The sequence below is a fragment of the Falco cherrug genome, chromosome 8 (assembly GCF_023634085.1).
Source record: "Falco cherrug isolate bFalChe1 chromosome 8, bFalChe1.pri, whole genome shotgun sequence".
NCBI classification, from domain to species: Eukaryota; Metazoa; Chordata; class Aves; order Falconiformes; family Falconidae; genus Falco; species Falco cherrug.
In genome coordinates, this window is record NC_073704.1 from 59,126,738 (window position 1) to 59,149,673 (window position 22,936).

Below are 22,936 nucleotides of genomic sequence, written 5' to 3' on the forward strand. Positions count from 1 at the left end.
GAGGCTCCTGCCACCTTGGGCCACTCGTTCACTGGTTCAAGCAAGGGGGACCACTCCGGCTTTGAGACCCCCTTCGGTGCCTGCTGCAGCCAGCCCCGGGGGGTGCCACGCCAGGGGTTTAGGGGTTAGCTCTCCGCTCGCTGCCCCGGCGTACTGCCGGTGTGAGCGGGACTGCTGTCCCCGCCGGCGCCACGGCAAGCCATACCTTTGGCATTCCGGGCTGAGCACCGTGGGGGCGGCAGGCACCCCTACCAGGCGATGGGCTGGCTGGCCGTGGCCATCTGGGGAGCGGTGTTTGTACTGGGATAAGTGTGTCCGGCAGTAATAGGAAATGCAGCTTAGCGGAGAGATTCCTTCCCCCCACCCCCTTTTTTTAATAAACCTTGTTTGAAGGGATTTTACCAAAAATGCGATCATTTATTTTCACAGCCCCGGGGTGCATTTTTGTGTGTGACATCTGATGTGTCTGGCCTCAAGGAAGGAGAGGTTGGAGGCACGGGGCAGGGTGTCCTCCACAGGGGCCTCGTGCCACCCAGTCCCAGGGGCCATAGTGACACCACTCCGCCCCGCGTGTTGAATGACAAGCGATGGTTGCTGCTGTGGTTGAGAGAGGTGTCTGTAGGACGGGCCGTGGGGAGTGGGACCCCCACGCAGGCGGAGCTGACGCTGCCTCACGCGGGCAAGGGAAGAGGAGGCGGGAGATGGTGGGGGAGATGGCGGGCGCCCTGCCGTTGCCATGGGGGCAGCCACGGGGACACCAGCTCGGAGCCGTGCGCAGGCGGGAAGGAAGTGGAGAACAATCGGGGAGAACAAGGCCGGCGGCCCTGGCCTGGCCATGCCGGCGGTGCCGCTCAGCACGTCCCTCCACTGCCGTGTCCCCCTCAGCAGCCTCTCCTGGTGGCGGTGGACCCTGGGCACCCCAGGTTCCCCACGGGCCTGGCTCCTCATGCTGCCTCGGAGGCCTCGTGTCAGAGGGGCTGGTGGCTTTTCACCACATGGCTCTACCGCAGGGCTTCCAAGGCCCTTAGGACACAGTTTTGGAGGAGAAGCATCCTACAGCATTCCTGCTGCTTGCAAAACCTATGGAAACACCATGTCCTTGAGAGCTCTCCCCCTCTGCCAGGCGCCCTGATACATGCGCTGGCACGCTGTGAGGGAAGGAAAGAGACACACACAGAATGCAGTTGCAAAACCCTCATGTTTCTGTAGGAAATCAAGCTAGCAACATATTTTTGCATTCCTTTCTTCCTCAGCATTTAGCATCTACCTGAGTCACAGCTTCACATTTCGCAACCTTTTTTTTTTTTTTCCCCCCCTTCTATTTCTGGTTAGTTGGCTTGCTTGTTTTTGCAGTCACCGAGACTTTTCTTTTGAATTATCTCACATCTCCAGAAGCTGGAGTTTTAAGATAAAGATCATGGAGTAATGACAGTCAGCAACACTGTGCTAATGAAAAACAAGGGGTCCGTCTCTGAGGGTAACCGGTACTTCAAGATGTTTTGTCCATGAGGAGCTCGCTTAGGGTGCGTGTCTGGCATGCCGGAGATACAAGCACATCAGAACTGGGACTCTCCCAGACAAAAGCTGGAAAATGTGTGTGATAATGTTTAACTGCCCGTCCTTGAGCCTGGATAATTTCAGTCCTGGAATGCCTGTTTGTCTGTGGTGCAGGGAAGGGGGCCGCTGTAACCCCCAAAGGTTTGGTCCTGTTCGAGTGACTGCCTGCACCTGAGAGTGCCTGGCAGAAGGATTCAGTGGATGCCTGCTGGCTCCTGAGAGCACCTCCATACAAATGCAAGAGTTTTTCATTTGTGGTATCTGGGCACCCCTGATTTGTCCCTGTGATTACAGAAAATGATGTGTGTACAGAAAAATCTCTTGGCAGACTCCCTCCAATTACAGATAAGATAATTTCAGAGCCCTAGTCCAAGCGAGCTCAATCTCAGTCACCTGGTGAGGAATGGCCACACCTGGATTCTCTGATTTCTGGTCTTCCAATCTTTTTCTGGCTCTCATCTGTGTGAGCCCAGGGGCTGTCTGGCCCTGGCCCAAGAGCTGAAGAGCTGCTCGCTGTAGCCAGGAGGGCTGCAAAAGAGCCACTTGTGTCCCAATGAGCCAGCATTAAACTATCTTGTAGGAGCAGACTCCTACGAGATGTTTCCTTCAAGAGGCTTTGCCCCTCTCTGGGCTCCTGATACCAAGCTAGCTGCTGCCCACAGCGGTGGGTCCAGGCTAGCAGATGTTTGCATCATCCCTTCTCTCCCCTCTCTCCACAGATCTGGTGAGCAGCTATTCTATGACTCCCCCTACTCTTAGCATCACCGAGGAGGAACACATCATCAACGCCAAGGATACACTGACCATCACCTGCAGGTAAGGCACAAGCGAGCATGGCTCTGCCTAGACCACTTTACCTGGCCAGTGTTGGAGGACCAGGCAAGGAGAGCCCACCAGGGATACCTTGGCTGCAGTACACCTGCAGATCGGCACAGCTGACTAGAAATCTTCCATGTTCACCGAGTGTGAATTCATCTAATTAACTAATTGAGAAAGAAGCTGAAGACGTCTCAGAGGAGATGGTGATAACCTCTGCTGTAGTCTTACAGGCATAAGGTAGAGAAACATTTATGTGATCTGATAGCTTCCTTGTAAGCTTTTTAGGGAAACTGGCCTTCCTGACTCTCCTTGTCTTTACTTTGATGCTGCTTATTCTCACCTCATCAGTGGCTGCTAGGGTTGTAGTTCTGGTTTATAAATCTGGTGGGTCATTTTGGGGGGACACTGAAAAATACCCATGGGAGAAGGCAAGGCTGCATTTAGTGGTGGCTGTCAGAGGCTTCCAGCTTTTCTAGGAAGCTGGGATTTAATGCTCTGTCACGTGCACGTGGCAGTGAAGAGAAGCCCCGGCCAGGCCAGGTGAATAATTCTGTGAGAGGAGCTGGAGAATCTCTGGTTGTTTTGGAGACTGTGGCTCTGAGGAGGTGATGTCCCTGAACCGATTTATCCTGTGCTGGGACAGTTGGCTCTACGTGTTTTCAGCACCACCCCCCGTCTTGGAAAGACAAAAAAACCCAAAAACCCACCAAAAACCAAGTGGGAGAATTGACTGAAGGTTAATTTTCCTGACAAAGCTGGAGCTTCCCTTTAGCAGCTGAAAGCAGATCCACGCTTGGGATCCGAGTGCTAGGGCCCGACGGGGGTATAAATTCAGCGTGGGCCTCAGATGGGTGTTCCTCAGTGTTATATATAACCATGGTGCAATTACTGCAAACACTTGGCTGGCATTGTGTTCATGTCTTGTCACAAACATATTTAACTTTTCCAGGAACAGATGGCATTGCTTTTACTTTGTGAATCGGTTCATAGCCAGGGGAGAGGGACAGCGGAAAGGCTGTTGATAGCAGTACTGCACTGATTTCACTCAGTCTGGGAAGCTAAGTGGTTGTGGGCTTGTCCATACGGTGACCTGAGGAGCCATGGTGTGTGCTAGGTTTGGCAAGTGTGTGAGCTGGAGGACTGTGGAAGAGGAGGGAGTCTGGGGACTCCAGTGCTCTGCCACAGTAGTTCACTCCACAGAGGGATGTGGGAACTGACACTCTGTAAAACCTCAGAAGAGGGGGCATTCAGTGCAATTATTCTGAATAAGCTTATAATCAGGCCAGACCCTTTCTCAGCAGTGGCCCAGGGAGGGACACAGAAAGCGGTTTCGAGACTGTGTTGCTTGCAGATTGAACCAAGGCTAAGGGATGTACTGGAGTTAGAGGTGTGGTTAAACAGTGTCTTCTGCAGTCACGCATGAACGTACCTACCTAGCACCATGAAGCGGGAAGCCTTTCTTTTGGGGTAACCCTCCTGCGCTGCAGCCGAGATTGGCCTTTCCTTGTGCGCTTGTTAGGTATCGATTAATATGAACGAAAATCACATGAAGTGGGAAAAGTCTGCGCTGGAAGTCCTTGCAGGAAGCATAGCACAAGCTACCGAGTCTTCCCGAGAGGCACCAAGCTCCCTGTCTCCTGCTGCAGTGCCAAGGCTCGTCTCTCAGTCTCACTAGGCGGCATCCAGACAGCGTGCTGGTGTGGACACAGCTGAGACAAGGAAGATCCCTACCGCTGGCTCCTGGGTGCTGTGCAGGACTGAGCTGCCCAGCCGAAGAGCAGCAGGGCCATCCGCAAAGAGTACTAAAACCTATGAACCCTCCGCCCATGTTGCTCCCAGGTTGCCCCCCACCTCTGCATCCTGCTGTCCCAGATGTGCTCCTCAGGGGTCGTACAAGTGTCCTTTGCACCATCTGCAGGTAGATAGGTCTCAGCATCTCCTGTGTGGCTCAGGGATTCTCCTTCTCCCTCTGAGCTCTCAAGCCTGTGTTTGTCTAGTGTCTTGAGGAGAGGATTTTGACTGTGGGACACTATTACTTCATTTGAATGAAAAGTAAATCTTTCCTGGTCCCTGGATATCTAATTACACTCAGCTGCTTCTCCAACCTCTTCTCTGGACCATGGCCCACACTGGGAAGACCTGGCTTGTTTTAATGGGAGCTGAAGGGAAAAACATGCAGACCACCAAGAGAACAGGCAAAGGAGAGGATGGTGGGGCAGGGTAGGGCAGAGACAAACACGAAATCAGATCCAGGATCCAGGGATTTCCTGCTGAGCATCTTGTTGGAGGTGACTTCAATTTGACCCTGGTCTTCCCTTGAGAACAATGTCCTCTGGCTGCTCTTCGAGCTGCCCTGGAAGCCAGGAGTACAGGCCTGCTTGAAGCAGTGCTGCAGGCAGAAAGCTGAGCTCAAAGCCCGCCATGTGAGACTCCCTGAAGACCTTTCAAGTTTCACCCACCGAGCGTGAGAGTCCCGCAGCCAACTGCGCTCTCAGGCTCCCTTGCAGCAGCCTGGAACTCACACACCCACAGCTCTGCATGCTTCTGCTCCACAGCCCGCCTAGCCTCACTGGTGACCAGAGTCCATGCCAGGCCATGTGACAAGTGATGCCTCTGGAGCTGGACATGCTTAACAGAGACCCAAAGACACAGCACACCCACAAGGAGCCACCAGATGCTGGGGCTCTGCTTTTGCAGATGGCATCACATCAAGGCATGTTCCCTTGTCACCCAGTACAACGCACCCTTGAGAGGTCCAGTCAGAGCAGGGGACCAATGCAGGAGCATCCCCTAAAATACAGATCGTGCCAGGGCTGGCTGAGGCCCCCAATGATATTTCGATCTAAGCATGTGGCAGAGCAGGGCAAAGGGGCTGATGCCCACATGGACAGTGCATCTTTTATTAGGTCCCATCCTGAGAAGGAAGGAAAGAATATTGTGAATCTCTGTATTCATGCCCTCGGCAGCCTGCGCTGGGGGAAGCGGAGAGCTTGTGCTGTTCCAGCTCATGAATATTGGAGCAGAGCCCACAGGAGCCAGCTGCACAACAGCAGAAACTTCCAGAGGGATCAACTTGGTCCTGGCTGTGCCAGCCCCGCTCCATCCCATCCCATCCTGTCCCATCCTACAGGTGGCGGGTGCTCAGGTGGAGAGGGAAGGTCGCCCAGCCATGGTATTTAGAAAAAGAAGGGCAAGGTTGTCCTTTGCTGCCCAGTGTTAACAGATCTGGCTTGCAGATGCATAAACCCCACTCTGGCAGAGAGGAAGTATTTGACCCTGGAGCCCTCTTGGCTTCTGTGGAGGAAAATGAGTGCGGTGGCAGGTCTGAAGGAGTCGAGGGTGAGGCAATGCCCCACCACAACTGCTCTGGAGCAGTCTGGGGACATACAACACCTGCTGCTCTTTCCTACACGTGTGTGACTGCTGTGAACATCCTCTGTGGTGCTGAGTGGGGATTTGTCTTATCCCAGCTGAGCCACAAAGCCACAGCCAGCTTTGCCCATCACACCACACTTGGGAGCTTCAAAGAGGATTGAAGAAACGTGGTGCCAATTGCAACATCTCCCTTGAAGAGCATCCGTCCTGAAAAGATTTAGGAAAACAGCTGTGGAGAAGCCTACAGTACATCTGTTTCCAGCTGGCATCAGCAGGCTTCATTGCCCAGAGGCACATTATCACAAAACTGAAAGAAAACAACTTGGGAACAAATACTCAAAGGTGGCAGATAGGAGGGAGGGAACCATGCAAAACTGCTGCCTGGACCTTCCCCCAAATGCAGATGGTAGATTCAGAAATAAATGCAAGTGACCCTGGCTTGCCCTCATCCCTTCCTTCTTCTGGTCCTCTTAACACACCAGTGATGCTAACTTGGACTCACACTAATGCCTACACCTTGTGTCCCCACTGAATCTGGTCAGCAGCACATGATGCAAGGAATGCCTTAGTTTAGAGCTGCCCGCAGGCAGGTCTGTTTATACTGGCCCATCCGTGTTTATATAAATACGTGTCACTCAGCTACTGCTAGCCTTCTTGGTTAATAAAACAAGTGCATCTGATAATGTGTGAAAATCCCAGTGGGTAAACAAATAGAAAGCGGAAACACTGGAGACTTGTACAATTACCCTGCTCCACATGGAGTGCCAAAAATGCCTGAGCAAATGCAAGGGGCTTTGGGGCTCCTTTGCACAGTTGGGGTCTGAAGCTCTTGGCTGTGGGTTGAGAGTGGGGCCAGCCTCACGGTCTGCACCCAGTGCAGGGGGGCCATGGGCGCAGTAGCAATGGGCATGGCAGGCGCCACTGTTTCTTGTTTGGTGATCAGATTTACTATTATTTTCACTGTGCATGCACAGGGTGGGAAAAACTCAAAATTCAAGTGTTATTTTTATTGAAGAGTTTGTGAGACTGATACTTTGGAAAAGCCTGCCTGTGAATCATGGACTCAAGCCTGTGGAGCTGTACTTCCCGTCCTGCCTCAGGCACTGATGGCATCTTTAGTGAATGCAGAGGTTTGAGCTGGGTCAGAGGGACTGTGTGGCTGTCCTCAAGGGCTTGCCACTGCCTCCAAACCCTTGTGCCTGGTGACACGAGGAGAGCGCAGCACACTGTCTCTGAACTCATTTGTAGCGAGCTAGGCAGCAGGAGCTGGAAGAGAGCAGTCTGCAGGATGATAAATCAGCTGCTGAAAACAAACACAAAGGAGCAGGTCTTTCCCCCACACTTGGACAGAAATCCTGTCCTCATTGCGTCTGAGCCATTGTGCCCTCCGATGGCACCTTATCTCGCTTCCTCCTTGCTGTCCCTTGCCGTCTGTATCCAGCTATTGGTGACAGTCACGGTCTGGCTGCACTTAAAAGCATCAGCCTGCGGAGCTGTCCTGGCAGAGGAGCTGCATGTGCCAACACGCCTATTCCCAACTTGCATAATAGATGAACCCCGTTTCCCCTAATAGAGCAAACGGTGCTGACAAAAGGCCATTTTTACCCCCACAGCTGTCTCTTGTGATGTCTTCTTTTTTCCTATTTCTTTTTTTTTTTTATTTGCACATTCTTAAGTGACTTTCAGCTACACTGGCAAACTTTCAAGTGGGGACTGGGACTTCCTCTGAAAGGGGCTCTGATTTCACAGAAGGAAACTTCCAGCATGGAATAAAAGCTTGTTTTGTTTGTAGTAAACAAGCACGGTTACAGCAAGCTATGGTGTGTGTGTGTGTACATGTGCATATGCAAGCCTCCTGCTCTGGAGATCCTTGGCTATATATAAATACACATGTGCACGCTTTGTCTGGGGGTTTCTTGCAGTTCGTGGCCTTTTCCATTTGTCTTTGGGCTGCTGGTGAACAGGCTCTGTGGTCGTGCCTTCAGAGAGGTGTCTGTAGTGGTGGGAAGGGGCAGCAGCCCCAGGCCAGCCAGAGGAGCGTGCCGCGGGGGTTGAAGGGGCTGCAAGGTGCTGTGCAGAGCAAGGGAACCCCCTCCCACAGCAGCAGGGAAGGAAACAGCTGTCTGCGGGACAGAAGGCGATCAGCTGAGCATCCCCTTGTTTTCTCCTTGCTGTCTTTTATCCCTGACTCCCTCCTGCTTTTCTCTTTCTTATTTTCTTTCCGATCTGCTCTCCTTCCCTCATTCTGCTTCCCACTCCATTCATCACACTACGAGCCCCAGCCAGCAGTTACAGTGAGCCAAGGGAACTCATCATGTCCATGTGTTTTCTAAATAGCTCTGGACCCCTTTTAATGATGTGATGGAATAGAGAATAGATGGAGCCTTGCCCTCACGGTCCTATGTGGCTCCTTGTCCTGGCATCAACACCAGTAGGACAAAATCATGGGAGAGGGAGACCCGTTTGTGAGTGGGCTGATACCTTACAACTTAGCATGGCCTGACAGGTGGCCTGGGGAAGGGGACAAGCCTCTGCTTGCCCAGCAATTAGTGAAGCTGCTTGCTGTTTCCCTGTGCCTGTTTTTCTCCTTGGAGGATGGCTGTTCCTCCATGCTGTCCCTACACATGGCTGGCAGGGCCATATGCAGATGTGTGTAGTCACACAGGGCAGTTAAATCCCCACCACGTTCACCCTTGCTCGGCCCAAAGCTAACTGTCCTCTTTGCCCCTGTCTAGAGGCCAGCACCCGTTGGAGTGGTCGTGGCCCGGGGGCAAGGTGGACCCTGCTGGGAAGGAGAAGGAAACCGAGTTGGTGGCCTCAGCAGCCCCCAGCAGCGGCCGGGCGATCCAAGAAGAAGACTGCGAGGGGACCAGCACGAAGCCATACTGCAAAGTCCTGGTGCTGACGGAGACCCAGGCAAACGACACGGGTTACTACCGCTGCTACTACAAGTACATTGATGCCAAGATCGACGGCACCACAGCAGTCAGCACCTATGTGTTTGTGAGAGGTAAGAGCCACGTGGCGGTGTGCACCTTCAGGCTGGGGGAGATCAAGGCAGCCTATGCACCAGCATAATATCGGAAAGATTAAAAAGCCCAACATGCCCCCCAGCCCCCCAGGGCAGAGCCTGGCTGCTGCAGGCTCGGGGAAGGGGCAAATGCTGTCTCCCTGCACTTCCAGGGAACCAATATCCGTCCATGGCGGCAGCGCCTGGGATTCAATTACGTCCCGGCCCGGGGGCATCGCTCCAGCCGGGCTGGAATGCAGGAATTTAAGGAGTGAGAGCCAGGCCTCAGAGATGCTTCAGCGCTAAAAAAAGAACAAGAGTTAGCTACTGGGCAGCTGGGGGCTCTCTGGGATGCTAGCAGCTAGGCTAGGGATGATAATGTACCTTAAAGCTGAGACTGAGACAGGGAGGGGAGTGGTACAAACCCACCATGTGCAACCTCCTCCTGTCCCCAGGCTTGATGGCCCTGGAGCAACTCCACAGTGGCAGACCCAGATGTTCCTCTCTGCACTGCACAGGGACTCCCCGCACAGGCAGGGTTATGAGATGTGTTTTGGAGGAGGAGGGCTCGCCACTGGGCTTGGAGCTGGAACTTCAGCTCAGCAAGTGGCTTCGAGGCCAATATTCAGCTTCTCCATGCCCCAGGGGCTCCTCCTCCGCAGTCTCCCCCACTGCTCACAGCACACTTCAGCAAGATAAATGAGCACTGTCCCCTGGAAACAGTTGGCCGAACTATTTCTCTTTCCACCCCCATTTATTAGTTGGTGCAGTTGTCACGAGCCAGGCAGGTCATGACACACAAGATGCATTTTTCAGAAGTCCCAGAGCAAAGCCAAATTTGCCTCTGCAACTATGCAGAGAAAAATGCAGGGGCAAATCAGAAAAGCTGGGCAGCTGCTGGAGAGGCATTGAGGTCTGTTTGGGCAATTTCCTCTTGCTGTAGGCTCTGCTGCCCATCCTAAAACAGGAAAGAGCTTCCCTGGATCCCAGAGCTGTTGTGAGGAGACATCTGTGAGTTGGACTGGGGTGTTCAGACACTCTAGTGCGTTGTATCAGGATGGAGGCAGAGAGCTTTTTACACGAGCTGAAAATAAGTACAACCGTACAAGCTTACATGCAGAGAGTGCTTTTACAAGAGTGATTTTCTTTGTTATCCAGCAAATGCCACTTTGACCCCTTGTCCACCTTCTCTCACCTCCAGCCTCATCTGCAGCTCAGTAATGGCTCTCCTGTTTACCAGAGAGCAGCAAGTGTGCACGTGCGGTGTAGCTTAGGGGCAATAAATCCCACGCTGTCAGGGCCCATGGGACTCACTGCCCGTGGACAGTGTGTGTGCAACAGATCCAGCCAACACCTCACAGTGTTGCTGTGCACATGGCTATGCAGCACATGTTCATACTCATTCCAGTCAGGCTGTGCCCTGTTACGGCTATCAAGCATCCAGGAAACCTCAGAATCCGCCTTTCCAGACAGGACAGGCTTTCAGGCAGGAGAAGGGACATGTCAAGAAAACCCAGGCATACGGTAACTGTAGCCATTGCAGAACATCCAGATAAAGCTCTGCCTGTTCCTGCTGAACTGGGCTGCAATGTGAAACTGTCCCTGGAGAGCTTGTAAGGGCTGATGTAAGTGTTGGGGATGTTTGGAGACGGCATGATCAGACCACAGGTTTATCCATCAACCTCATTTCTCATGTTAAGAGCTTGGTGGAACTGCCAGGAACAAAATATCTGTGCTTGGCTGGAAAAATGGGTTCTTCTGTATTTTACCTGCAGCTCAGTTCTCAAATGAACTCTCCGTGCATATGTCTCATTTCCCATGTGTCTGGTTAGGTGTGTATTATATTACAGATACAGATAGCACTGTAAACATACAGAATGCCTCATCAGGGTAGAATAGGATATGTACAGCCCCCATCTCATAAAGCTTAGCATATATTAATGAAGAAGATGCTAAATTATTCCCATCCGACCCATTAAGACAGCCTTATTGAAAATATGTGATGTGGTCAGAGAGGGGAGTTAGTGCATGAATCACAAGCTCATTGGCAGCAGGACCAGCCCAGTAAATCAGTTCTTGGCTGCCATCTGAGCTCGGAGGGGACCTCACAGTCTCTCATCTCTGGCAGTTGTGCACCTTCTCCTCTCACGTGCCCAGGGCTCAGGAGAGGAATGAGGAACGTGTTCACACTTGGAATCAAATCTGTGATTTCAGAAGACAGCAATCCGGTGGCAGCGCAAAACCCCAGGAAACAAAGATAAGAATTCTCTGGGCAATCTGTATTTTCGTAAGAGCTGACCAATGTGTTTCCTGTGTATGGCTTGTTTAACCTAAGCTGTAGAAAAAAGTGCTTCACCTTGAGTAGGTCTTTGCAGCGTGACTATCACTGAAGCAACAGCTTTACAGATCAAAAATTAAAGGAATTCCCTTGTGCACTTAACAGTGGGAACACTGCATTGGGTTGAGTTGGCCCCAACGTGATCTGAACAGCCAGAATGCCCAAATGGGGATCATTACTAAATCCACTTGTCATTTTAGACAGGCAGCTTCAGGGCTTGGATAGTAGAGGGAAGGAGTCTCAGGGCGGAAAAACAGATGTCCTCATGCTACAGTCTCTTAAAATCAATGGTTTAGCTGCAATCCAGGTGAATAAAGAGTAACTTTTAAGGTCACTGGGACCATTTGGTCTGATTCCAGCATACCAGAAGCCATAAAATCTCTCCTAGCAGATCCCAGGGGCAGCCCCACATCTCCCAGCTGGGGACCCACCACCTCCTTATAGAGCCTGCTTCCTGCAGGGGACAATTTCCATGAACAGAACTGATCATGACCACATGCTGGGTGGACGTTTCCAGAGACACGACTCTTAGAGAGGAAAGACACTGGCACCACCAGGCACTGGAGACACTAGGGACCAGTCTCTATTCAGAGCATCCTGTGAGGCATGTGTCCCTGTGGTAATGGCAGGCAGGGGCTGGTACTACAGAAGAAATATCTATCAGTGAGGCACTGACAGAGGACACCAAGAAGCCTCGCAATTCTTTGTCTCTTCCAATTTTATCTTGCTCACATTTAGTCAGCCTGGGTGGGTGCTGATTCTATGCCCTGTTTGGGAGAGGCCAAAGAGTAGAAAATCCCTCAAACCAAAAGTGCTGCCAAGCAGGCAGGTGAGTAGGTGCAGCTGGCATGAGGCACTGCAAGATAAACCACACATTTCTTACCCTCTGCCCAGCCATGGCTTGGGATACAAGCGTAATTGCATCCTGGTCTCACCAGTTCTTTCAGTGTATCTGAAAAAGAGCCAGGAACGGGGTCTGTGCTGCCCTGTTAGCTTGCCATCTCTTTGGGATCAGGTAGGTCTTTGCACTCTGTGTCTGGATGGTGCCTAGAATGATGGGTCAGGGCCACAACACACCTGCTTTATATGCTGCCACCAACCCTTTCCACCGTGAGGCCTTGCTTGAACTTTTCTCATTTCACACAGGCGACACGCTGAGCAGGATGGGGCAGCCCCTTCTGCAGACGCTCTGGTTCTTGGTGCTACCTCCACATAGAGTTTAGCGTAACGTCCCTGGCCTTGCTAAGTCATTTCACTGATTAATTTTGGGTGGTTTTGTTCTTCCTGTCAATATTTGTGCTTGCAGCAGTTAGGAGGCGATGGGGTGGCAGCCCTGGAAAGCTCAGCTCATCTGTTTATCTGCCGGTTGGGATGGCTGCAGGATGACATCTGCATACCATTCTGCTGCGGATCACTTCCTCACCCTGGAAGGTCGAGCTGCCTGCCGCTGCAGCAGGGCGGCACAGCCCTGCACCATCCCTGCTGTGGGGCCACGCACAGTCACCAGCTGGGCAGGCACTGAGCCTAGGACAAGACCTGCTGGTTTCACGAAGGGTCAAACCCAAGCAGAGACCTTGAGGGGGCCAGGAAAGGGAGGCAATTTCCAGCACTACCCAAATGTCACACAAGTGCCGCTCCATCAGTACAGTGTTTGGTGTGGAGTAGCCGGCTGGCCTAGGCGCTAACCTTAGCTGCTCCCTTTGCATTCCCAAGCTCCAGGTGCCTCCTCTGACTGTCACACATTGTGACAACTCCCTCTGGCAAGCTCATGCTGTGTTAAAGAAAGCCAGAAAGCCTCCTTTTCTTCTGGTTGGTCTCCCTTCCCAGTTCTTTTCTTGCCTGTTTAGTTGTTCTTCTCCTTATATCTCTTCTTCAGATTTTGAACAGCCATTTATCAATAAGCCGGAGACCCTCCTCATCAGCAAGAAGGAGAACACTTGGGTACCGTGCCTCGTGTCCATCCCAGATCTTAACGTCACACTGACCTCGGTGAGAGCTCGGCCAGCGGGAGACTCTGGACCAAGATGTATTGCATTTGTTCTGCATTTGTAATTGCCTCAGTGGAAGCAGAACAGGCACTGCCAGGAATGGGAAATGCAAGGGATACACTTTCCATGGAAAGTACAAGCCACTGGCTTCCTCATTTTATTTGCTGGTTGAAGCTGTGCTGGCCAGTTCCCTTGGGCAGACCTCACGGGTTTCCTGCCAACCTTGCTTCTCTTCCGTGGAATTCTATGAAACAAAACCAGACTTTGTTTTAATCCCATTTCCCTACAGCATCCCCTGTTTTCTCTGGTCTCTGTGATCTACAAACCCTCTAGGTGGTCAGCATCCCCACAAGGGAGGAGGCTGCAGTCCTGGGGCTGATGACTAAAAACAGCTCTGTTATCAGTTTGCTTGTGTCTTTTTTTTTTTTCTTCTCTCTCTCTCTCTTTTTTTTTTTTTTTTTTTTTTTTTTTTTTTACAATGCAAATACATCCTTCCAGGATGAGTGTTACCATTGTACAAAGGCCTCCAGGGACACTCTGGGGTCCAGGGGCCTTTCCCTTGCCCGGGAAGGACACTACCCAAGGTCAGCACTCATCCCAGTGGGGCTGATGTTTGGGATATCAGCATCAGTTTCCTTAACTATCACTAGAAGTTTCCATTCCTGGAAGTCTCTGGCCCACTCTGCAGACGGAGAGGCTCATGGTGCAGGATACGGCTGCTAGGGGTGTAGGGGAGGCCACCATTCCTAGATGACAAACCCTTGGGGGGAGAGGGCAGGAGGCCAGCAGAGCATGATGCTGCATCTTCTTCCCACAAAAGGGATGTGTTAGCTAGCATAAAGCCTGGAAGGGGTGGGGTGGGAATGCTGTCACCCTCTTATTTCAGTTGGCAAAATGTTGATTTTTCCAGCAAAATCCCCTCATCCACATTGATGGGAAAAGCACTTTCTGGGACAACAAGAAGGGGGTGCAGGTACCCACACACTTGATCAGGGACTGCTTGTTTGTCCAGTGTGAGACTGTCATCGACAAGAAGGTCTTCAGATCCAATTTCTTCATCATCCATATAACAGGTGAATATTTGGGAAGGTGCAGGTAGGGCAGCCTGGATGACTCTGAAGTCCGTCAGTGTGGCTCATGGGGTTGTTATGGTGCTTTCTAGTTACATAGACTCTGCACGGTGCTTATATCTCTTCTACTGCGTGCCAGAGATACACCAAGCAGAAGGAGGTCATACCCAAGCTTCCTGTAACTGCATAGTTGAAGTCAAATTGTTAATAGATCAGAAATGTCTTTTCATTGCCTCTTCCGCATCAGGGAGTGAGTTGTATGACATCCAGCTGTATCCCAAGAAAGCCATGGAGCTACTAGTGGGAGAGAAGCTGGTCTTGAACTGCACAGTGTGGGCCGAGTTCAACTCTGGCGTCCGCTTCCAGTGGACTTATCCTGGCAAACAGGTACCGGCAAACAGCGCGGCTCCCTGCGCACTGAACCACTTCCCTCTGAGTCGTCCCCTCCTGCCCCCTCATTGTTCCTCTTCACATCGTTGGCAGGGCCTTCATGATCTTAACCAAGATGTGCCCTGGACGTCTTGGTCAGAGTGCTTCCCATTTTTCTGTCCCACAGCAGAAGGCAGACAGAGGGAAGACCCCTCTTCCTGGCAGAAAGTACCCTCCTTGCCAAGGTGTTATTGCTCTGGAGCATTCCTGGGCAAACAGTGGCTTCATTTCCACCAGCGCAAACATCACAGGCTTCAAAGGAGCTATTCTAGTCACACAGCCCTGGTTACGGAGAGCCTGTGAGGAGGTCCCTTCCCTGCTGTGTCTTCTCCCTGTTGTAGCCTCTGGCTCTTGTGAAAAGTGAGACAGGGGAGTCCCCTGAGGGCATCACTGTTCACTTACCCCTAGGCTCCCAGCCTGGTTACCGGCCTGTAGACCAGAGCTAAACATGTGCTAAATTCTGACCCCAGCCTCAGGCAGTCAGTCACATAGGGCTTGTTGCCTTACCATCCCTGAGGACGGCAGTCAGTGGTGGAGATGCCTGTCCAGGGAAAGGCAATCGCTGGGCAGCGAGAAGCAGAGGCATGAGGAGCCCGTCTGCACAGCCTCATCCCACTGATGTCTCTCATCCCCCTCTCTCTGTCCTTTCCCACAGACACAGCGGGCAGTGATGGAGCCCGAGCGCCGGTCACTGCAGACACGCACAGAGCTCTCCAGTATCCTGACCCTCCACAATGTCAGCCAGCAGGACCTGGGCAAGTACACATGCACTGCCACCAACGGCGCCCAGATGTTGGAGGAGAGCACTGATGTCATTGTGCACGGTACGGCACCTTCCACTCCCTTGCAGAGCCGCAGCCAGAGCCGAGCTGCAAGCAGAGCAATCCCCAGACTGCTTAGGCAGTGCTTGGCCCAAGGCTCACCAGAGGGGCTCCTGCACCTCCATCCCACTCTGATTTAGTGAGACCCCACCTTCCTCCATTCCCTCAGCTCTTCTGTGCCCCAGCACCACACTAGAAGCATGATCACATTCAGTAAAGTGCCAAGATGATGAGAGAGAGAGAGAGATGCAAACACCAAATTGGCCCAAGTGCCAGTGGGATGGCAGGACACACGTCTCATGGCCCTGCGGCAGATGCAGTGCCCCTGTGGCTTGGCTGGCCTGGAAGGCACAAGCAGGTGCACGAGGCACCATCAGCACTGGGCGGCTGTCTCGTGGCAGCCGAAAGTCACGGGGCAGCGCAGCCTGCCTGCGTGCCTGCTGGCTCCCAACAGCGAGGCAGAGGCAGCTCTTTAACTGCCAGTTAACGCAGCACAGTGCTGTGCTGGCCTGCCCGACCCTGCCCGGCACCCACTCCCTTCTGCTCCAGGGAGGGGGCCCTGCTGGGAACAGGGATGTGGAAGAGAGCTTGGGGGTTGTATGGGCAGACAAGACAATAGTGGATTTTGGTTATTTTGACAGTGGTAATTATCATTATGAATGGTTGTTACTGTTGTAGAGAAGTAGTCGTGTTCAACTGCAGTGCCACAACACCACACCTGTCCTTGGTCCTTGAAGTCAGGCCCCGTAGAGAGTAGCAGAGCTTGGTGACAGCCTATCCCTTTGTGCTCTCCTCTCCCATATTCACCCTTTTTTCTTGCAGAAAAGCCCTTCATCAATGTGGAGTGGAGGAAGGGCCCAGTGATAGAAGCAACCGCAGGAGATGAAGCCGTGAAGCTGCCGGTGAAAGTCGTGGCTTACCCCCCACCAGACTTCCAGTGGTAACGCACCTTTCTTAGCCTGAGCCACCTTCTCCTCTCCTCCTTCCCTCTGTCAAGTAGGGAAGCTTAGCCTGGCCTCATTGCTAGGTCCCTCTGTGCCAAAGATTGTCCCATGTGTCACTTTTTTCCACCCATGGGGGTCATTTCTCCCACCTGACCTGGCTCTCAGCTGCACAGCTTGGGACAGGAGGAGGTGACATCTGGGGGAGAAGCAGCAAAGGTCCTGGCTTGGCTTGGCAGCTCTGCACTGTCTGGAGGGGCCAAGTGGAGCTCCTGCAGGAGCTGCCCCTCTTGTACCCCTGCCGCGAGGATTGTGGCTGCCCATGGGAGCAAGGGAGTGGGCCAGGCTGTGCACTGCATTGTGTTGCACTTTCACCAGAGCTAGCTGGGATCGAGGAGCTTTGCACCTGCACACTGCTCAGGGCACAGCTACAACGTCCCTGACCCCACACACATCCGTACAAGACAACGCACAGACCCGTAACTTGGGTCCAGAGAAAGCCCAGAGGTGTCTTCAGAGAGGTCCCCAGTGCTAGAAAGGGGCACCCTGACTGCACCTTAGTGGGGACCAGCAAACCCCTGCCCAGCTGCCAATGGGACACTTCCTCCCTGTGGCTGCATTTTCTCTCTGCCTCCCTGCAGGTACAAGGACGGGAAGCTAATTCCCAAGCAATCTCAATCTTCAATGCAGATCAAGGATGTGTCGGAGCAGCATGCTGGGACATACACGCTGGTTCTGCGGAACAGGCTGGCAGGGCTGGAGAAGCGCATCAGCCTCCAGTTAATTGTCAACGGTAAGGGAGGGGGCCAGGTCTAGAGCCAGGGGGAGAGTGCTGCATCCATGGCCCCAGCCTTTGGGCTGCTCCAAGATCAAGTCCCCATTGCTATCCTAAAGCAGTTGGTATCTACATCATCTCCTTCTCCCCCATTGCTGAAGGATGCTCTGGTTACAGTGAGACTGGTTCCTTGTGGTCTGTGTGATATGGCACAGTTTTGTTCCTGGTTCCATCACTCTGGGCAGGATATGGCCTTGCTCAGGGGCAATTTTCCAGCTGCGGTTAGAGATGCAGCTGAGGGTGACTGACTGATGCAGACTGGAGGGCAGGGCAACTGCAACAACACACACGAAACCTGGAGTGGGGGCAGTTCCTCTGGGTGGGAAGCTCTTAGGGAGCTTTCCCCCAGCAGAAACTGGTGCCTGTCATGCAGGAACCAGATACCAGCACAAAAGCATTGGAAGAGCACTGCTGCTTGGAGATTTGTCTCTGGCAGTCTCTGTAGCCCTGTGCTGGGGGCTGCCAGACAGTGCTTTGAGCCCTGCAGCATCCAGACAGTCACACCCTGCAGAGGAAGGAGAAATGACATCACTTGAATTTGCCTAAGTATAACTTGCTCTGCTTTGCAGGCCTGAGCTCCCCAGGAGCTGCCCTGAGTGCACATAGTGCTTTAGTGCCCAGTCTCTATAGACGGGCCTGGGGAGGGCTGTGCCTGGCCTGGGGATGCAGCAGCTGAGCCTGGGGCCGCTCATGATGTCACTCTGATCCTTGCAGTTCCTCCGCGCATCCATGAGAAGGAAGCCTCTTCCCCGAGCATCTACTCCAGGAGGAGCCCCCAGGCCCTCACCTGCACAGTCTATGGCATCCCAGCGCCAGAGGTAATCCAGTGGCAGTGGCGGCCGTGGATGCCCTGTCGGATGTTCTCCCGACGCAGCCTGTAAGTGCCATTTCTTCCAACACGCATGTCTTATCAGGCCACCAGAATGGCATTAGAGCTCCTTGTGACCATGGCTGTGTCCAGACTCTGTCTTGCTTTTGCTCTCCCAGCCACAATATGGCAAGAGGAGGACAGCACTGATAGCTCAGACACCATATACCCACTCACCCTGTGGGGAGGCAGTGGAGCATAACGGATTCTCTTGTACTCTGTGTGAGAGTTTTGCCCAGCCTGGCTGGCGTCAAGGGCTTCCATAGTTTCCCTGCATTCTCAGCCATCTGCATGCAGCAGGGAATGTCTGTGGCCCTGCCACACCTCACAGCACCTGCAATAAAACCACTGACCACTGTGCTAATGGCGAAACTGAGACACATTGCAGGAGAAATTGTCACAGCCCCTTGGTAAGACCCTGAGAGAGCAGCTGGGGCTCACCCCATTCCTGCCCTAAGGTCCCTGTGTTTTTTTGGTCCTTCATCTTCTGCTGGGTAATGATGGAAACAAAGGCACTCATAGGCAGGTGAGCAGAACTGCTGCATGTGGGGAAGAGTTGCTGAATCCAGGAGAAATGCCAGATCTCCGCCAGCTGCTAGGATGGTTTGCCAGGAGGGTGTCTGTGCAGGCAGAAAGGGCGCATGACCACTGCCTGCACCCTGGGAAGCTGAGGCAGCACCAGGCAGGGCTGCAGTGGCATTTTTTAGTGGTAGCCTCACAGGAAGAAGGAAAAGGGATGCTGGAGAGTTGTAGCCAGAGCAGTCAGGGTGGAGGACATCAGGGTGCCTGGAGGAAGCCAGGTCCTGCAGCCCTGTGCAGGCTGTTGCTGAGCCAGGGATGCCAGAGAGCTCTCCATCACATGCAAGTGCACTGTGGCCCTGTCAGGAAGCAGAGGCCCATGAATTATGAGCACTGTCTCCCAAGGCCACCGTATTCCTGCCTAGCATAGCTCCAGAGGATGCAGGAGGCTTCTTTCTAGCTTCCTGTTGTTTACACAGCTCACTGCTGTGCTCACCTCGCCAAGCGCTCTGCCCTGCATTGCCAGCGCGTGCCCTTGCCCCTGCTCTCAGGCTCTCAGCTCCCCACTGCTTCCCTGTCACCATAAGCCTTCTCTCTTCACACCTCCCACCCTGGATTTTGGGCAGACCCTCCAATCTTCCTGCCCCATCTGCATTTCTGGAGCACCCTGCAGGCTGCAGCATCTGGGGTCCCTGACAGATCTCGGCACTTCCTCCCACACGCCTGTTTCAGCCCAAACAGGTACCACCCTGCCCTGTCAGACACCAGCAGCATCTCTACTTGCGATGTTTCTCTCCTGGTATTTATTGAATCAGGGGTAGCAGGAGCACCCTTGGGTGCTGCACTGTGTGCTCTCCAGGCCAGCATCCAGCCAGTCTGTGATATCCCTGACTCAGTCCCAAGCAGGGGTTTAAGACCTTGTTGCTGAGCAAAGGCATCAAGAACTTCCTTTGGCACACACGAACCAATTTCACTTCTGCCTTTCTCCACCATTAACATGAAACCACAGGCCTGGGGGTGAAGACACTGCCTGGGACACAAGTATCTGTTCCCTGCCTCAGTTTTCACATTTATAGGTGTTTGCCTCACTCATGATTGCAGAGCACCCTTATAAAGCACATCAGAACTGTGTGTAACCAAAAGACCTGGGAAATTGTGCAGCGATAGAGGACAGGGGCGTCAATTCTCAGACACAAAGCTATTTTTGCCACCTTTTCCCAGCTGACCTTCTCTCTGTCTCTCTCCTCTGTCTCCTGCTCCTCCCCTGCTGCTGGATTAGCAATAGCAGGCACCGGGCAGCAAGGCGTCATCAGCGGGACCGGATGCCCGAGTGCAAGGACTGGAAAGATGTGTCGCAGCAGGACGCAGTGAACCCCATCGAGAGCATTGACACCTGGGTGGAGTTCGTGGAGGGGCGGAACAAGGTGAGGCTGTAGCCCCAAGCCTGTCCAGGAGCAGGGAGATGCAGACAGCACCCTCAGACTGGTCCTTTGTAATCAGCCAGCAATAGTGGCCTGGAAAAAAGCCTGGCAGAGACAGATTTGGGGAGGGCTTCACACCTCTGCTGCTAAAGTAAACCATCAGCGGCTGTTCCCAGCTCTGGGGCTCGGCAGTACCAGGCAGCCCCAGGGCCAGGGAGAGCTGTCATCTTTGAGAAATCACCCTGCGTCCAGAGAGGCTCCCTCTGGGGCTGACTGCGCAGAAGGATTTACACTGGTTGCTGTTGAACACAGGGCACCCAGCTGGGGAGGGCATGGGGAGCGTGTGCTGGGGGGGATCCCATGGCCATTTCTGAGCACTCTTGTGTGAGCTGTTCCAGGACAACCAAACCCCACAGAGCAGCCTGGGCAGCTGAGAAGGTTAAGCAGGAGTCACAAACTGACCAGGAAATCTCTGGCCTTGGGAACATGCAAGTGTGTGGTGGGTCTTTTCATCCAACTGTCCCCATCCCAGGGGGGTGAGGGTGGTATGGAGATGCTGGCATCCAGCCGCTGCAGATTTATGAGTGAGAGCACGTGTGCCCCACAGAGCCCACTTCTCCATCACAGCATTTCCTCTCTGGAAAGAACATCTCTCCCTCATTGCAGCATATGACCTGCAAACAGCCAGACACCGCTTTTGCTGCCTGTTTCTGTGTCTGTCTCTCTGGTAGCTGTGAGTGTCAGGTCTGGACCGTGACGGGGTTCCTGTTCCCACTGGTGTCGGGCACCAGCCGCTCACAGAGGGATGCAGAACAAACAAATGGGCCCCTGTTTCCGAAAGTCACTTCCTGTTTTCCTACACACCTCCAAAGGCACTTCCCGTTCCCTGGCCTGGCCAGGAGGAGTTCATCACTCTGCCAAAAGGGTGGCAGAGGCAGATGCTTCTCCTTCCCAAGCAGCCAAAGCTCCTTCGTAGAGGGTCAGAGACCGGCGTCCCTCAAGGAGGCAAACAGGGGTGGTGGGAGCTCCTGGGTGAGAAGCCCTTGTGTCCCCTTCCAGATGTGTCTCTCATCTTGGTCGCTTTTGATCTTTCCCTTTTTTCCTTATTCTCTTCCTCCTGTTCCTCAGCTGTGTCCTTGTCATTCCATCTATTTGGTTGTAACTGTCCTGGAGGTTCAACTTAGGTTGTGCAGCCCAGGGATGTGCAAGAGCTCTGTGAGAAGAGAGCTCTTCCATTTGTGATGGGATGTTATGTCCTCTTTCTCTGCTTTCTCTCCCTCTCCTCCTTTCTGTCTGTCTTCTCTTACCATCCTCCTGTTTTTTATTCTGTCCAGAAAGGCCGAAATGAGCCACAGTGTGTGCAGTGCACAGCCACGCACTGCAGACAGCAGGACGATGCCAAATCCAGAAACCCCAACTCAAACATAACGGTGCACATTAGAAGGAAAATCCCCAAGAAACAGGAAAAGCAACGCACAAAAGTGCCAGCAATAGGGTCACTTCAGCTGTATTGAATAACCCCAAGAAACGGAAAAGGCAATGCACAAAAGTACTAGTAATAAGGTCACTTCAGCTGTGTTGAATATGCACTGAATGAATGACTGTTCCTTCTGATTAACACAAGCTAATACATTGCCACTTAGAACAGAAATGCTTCCCAAAGTCTATGGGATGAATAGTAAAGGTAAAGTAGTTTCCCTGTAGGAATGCTTTTTTTTTTTTTTTTTTTTTCTCCATTTTAAACATTGTTCCATTAGAGGGATTTTTGCATGTAATGAACTTGTCATTTAAACCAGGAAGGAGGAGAAACCTGTGCTTTAAACTTCAGATCTCCTCTAAGGGGAGTGCTTGTAACATATTTGGCAGCTCACACATGTGCCGTGTGAGACAGAAGGAGGAGAGCTGCCTTACTCCCCAGCTGCCTTTCCTGGCTTATTTGGAGGCAGCATCTCCTGGGTTTGTGCTCCCAGGGCAGCAGCCTGGCTCTTTGCCCAATCTTAGTCATGTCTTACTGGAAGGAGGGAGGGTGAAGCTTTTAGGACTGTGTCTATGTACACCTGGAGTTTAAGGACAGAAGATGACAACTCTTCCTGAAGTAGTGAGAGCTGGGATGCTTTCACAGGTTTGATTTCCTTACAGATAAAAGGAGTGCTTGCAGGTCTGTAAATACCTGTAAAATCCACTGAACTCTGTGGGACACTAAGTAGTCATTTAACTGCAGAGGGGCTCAGGGAATCAAAGCCTTGGTATTTTTTTCCTTTCTCTCCGCTGTATAAGCTTGGCAGGAGCTTAGCCTACCCCTCAACCCTGCATCTTGTTCATGTCCCCCTTGCTGGGCACAGGCCTGTCCCCATGGTGGCAACCCAAGGGGCTTAGCTCCCGATGGAAAGCCATCTATGCTGGCTGGGCTCTGCAAAAAAGGAGCAGAGATCAGGAATAAATCCACGTCACTGTTGCTAGAGCTAGCAGATGAGGCTTAAAATGCACAAAGGGCTACGGAATAAGGGGCTATTTTTGCATAAACTTTTCCCAGGTACAGCTGCCACCTGGGGCCAGGCTCACTGTGTGCTTTGCTGTCTGCCAGAGAGCAGCACTGATGCTGCTTCTCTTCCCTTTTGCTCTTCCTAACTCCTTATGCTCTCTCCCTCCATCAGACAGTCAGCAAACTGGCCATCCAGGAGGCCAACGTCTCAGTCATGTACAAGTGTATTGCCTCTAACAAAGTGGGTCGAGACGAGCGGCTGATCTACTTCTACGTGACCAGTAAGTACTGCAGATGTCCCCTTGACATGCATTAGCCGAGCTCTCTGCTTGAAATAGGCAGGTCCCTAGACCTGTCAGGTGCTGTCATTCGCAGCTAGCACCTTCAACAGTGGCTAGGAAGCCAGCAGGAAAGCAGGGCTGCTCCAGAGCTCTGCTGAGTGGCAAAAACCTGGAACACTGGC

General features: G+C 52.7%; 1 protein-coding gene across 2 annotated transcripts in view; it reads left to right on the plus strand.

Annotated features, from left to right (window-relative positions):
- The window catches only part of FLT4 (fms related receptor tyrosine kinase 4), a 59,794-nt gene that overhangs the window by 19,550 nt on the left and 17,308 nt on the right, over positions 1 to 22,936 (plus strand). For both annotated transcript variants that reach the window (XM_055718764.1, XM_055718763.1), the window contains exons 2-12: positions 2,277 to 2,373; positions 8,487 to 8,761; positions 12,976 to 13,088; positions 13,998 to 14,160; positions 14,405 to 14,544; positions 15,242 to 15,410; positions 16,230 to 16,347; positions 16,990 to 17,141; positions 17,898 to 18,060; positions 19,850 to 19,994; positions 22,646 to 22,754. In XM_055718764.1, the coding sequence (XP_055574739.1) occupies positions 2,277 to 2,373; positions 8,487 to 8,761; positions 12,976 to 13,088; positions 13,998 to 14,160; positions 14,405 to 14,544; positions 15,242 to 15,410; positions 16,230 to 16,347; positions 16,990 to 17,141; positions 17,898 to 18,060; positions 19,850 to 19,994; positions 22,646 to 22,754 (1,644 nt within the window). The remainder of the gene's footprint in view (positions 1 to 2,276; positions 2,374 to 8,486; positions 8,762 to 12,975; positions 13,089 to 13,997; positions 14,161 to 14,404; positions 14,545 to 15,241; positions 15,411 to 16,229; positions 16,348 to 16,989; positions 17,142 to 17,897; positions 18,061 to 19,849; positions 19,995 to 22,645; positions 22,755 to 22,936) is intronic.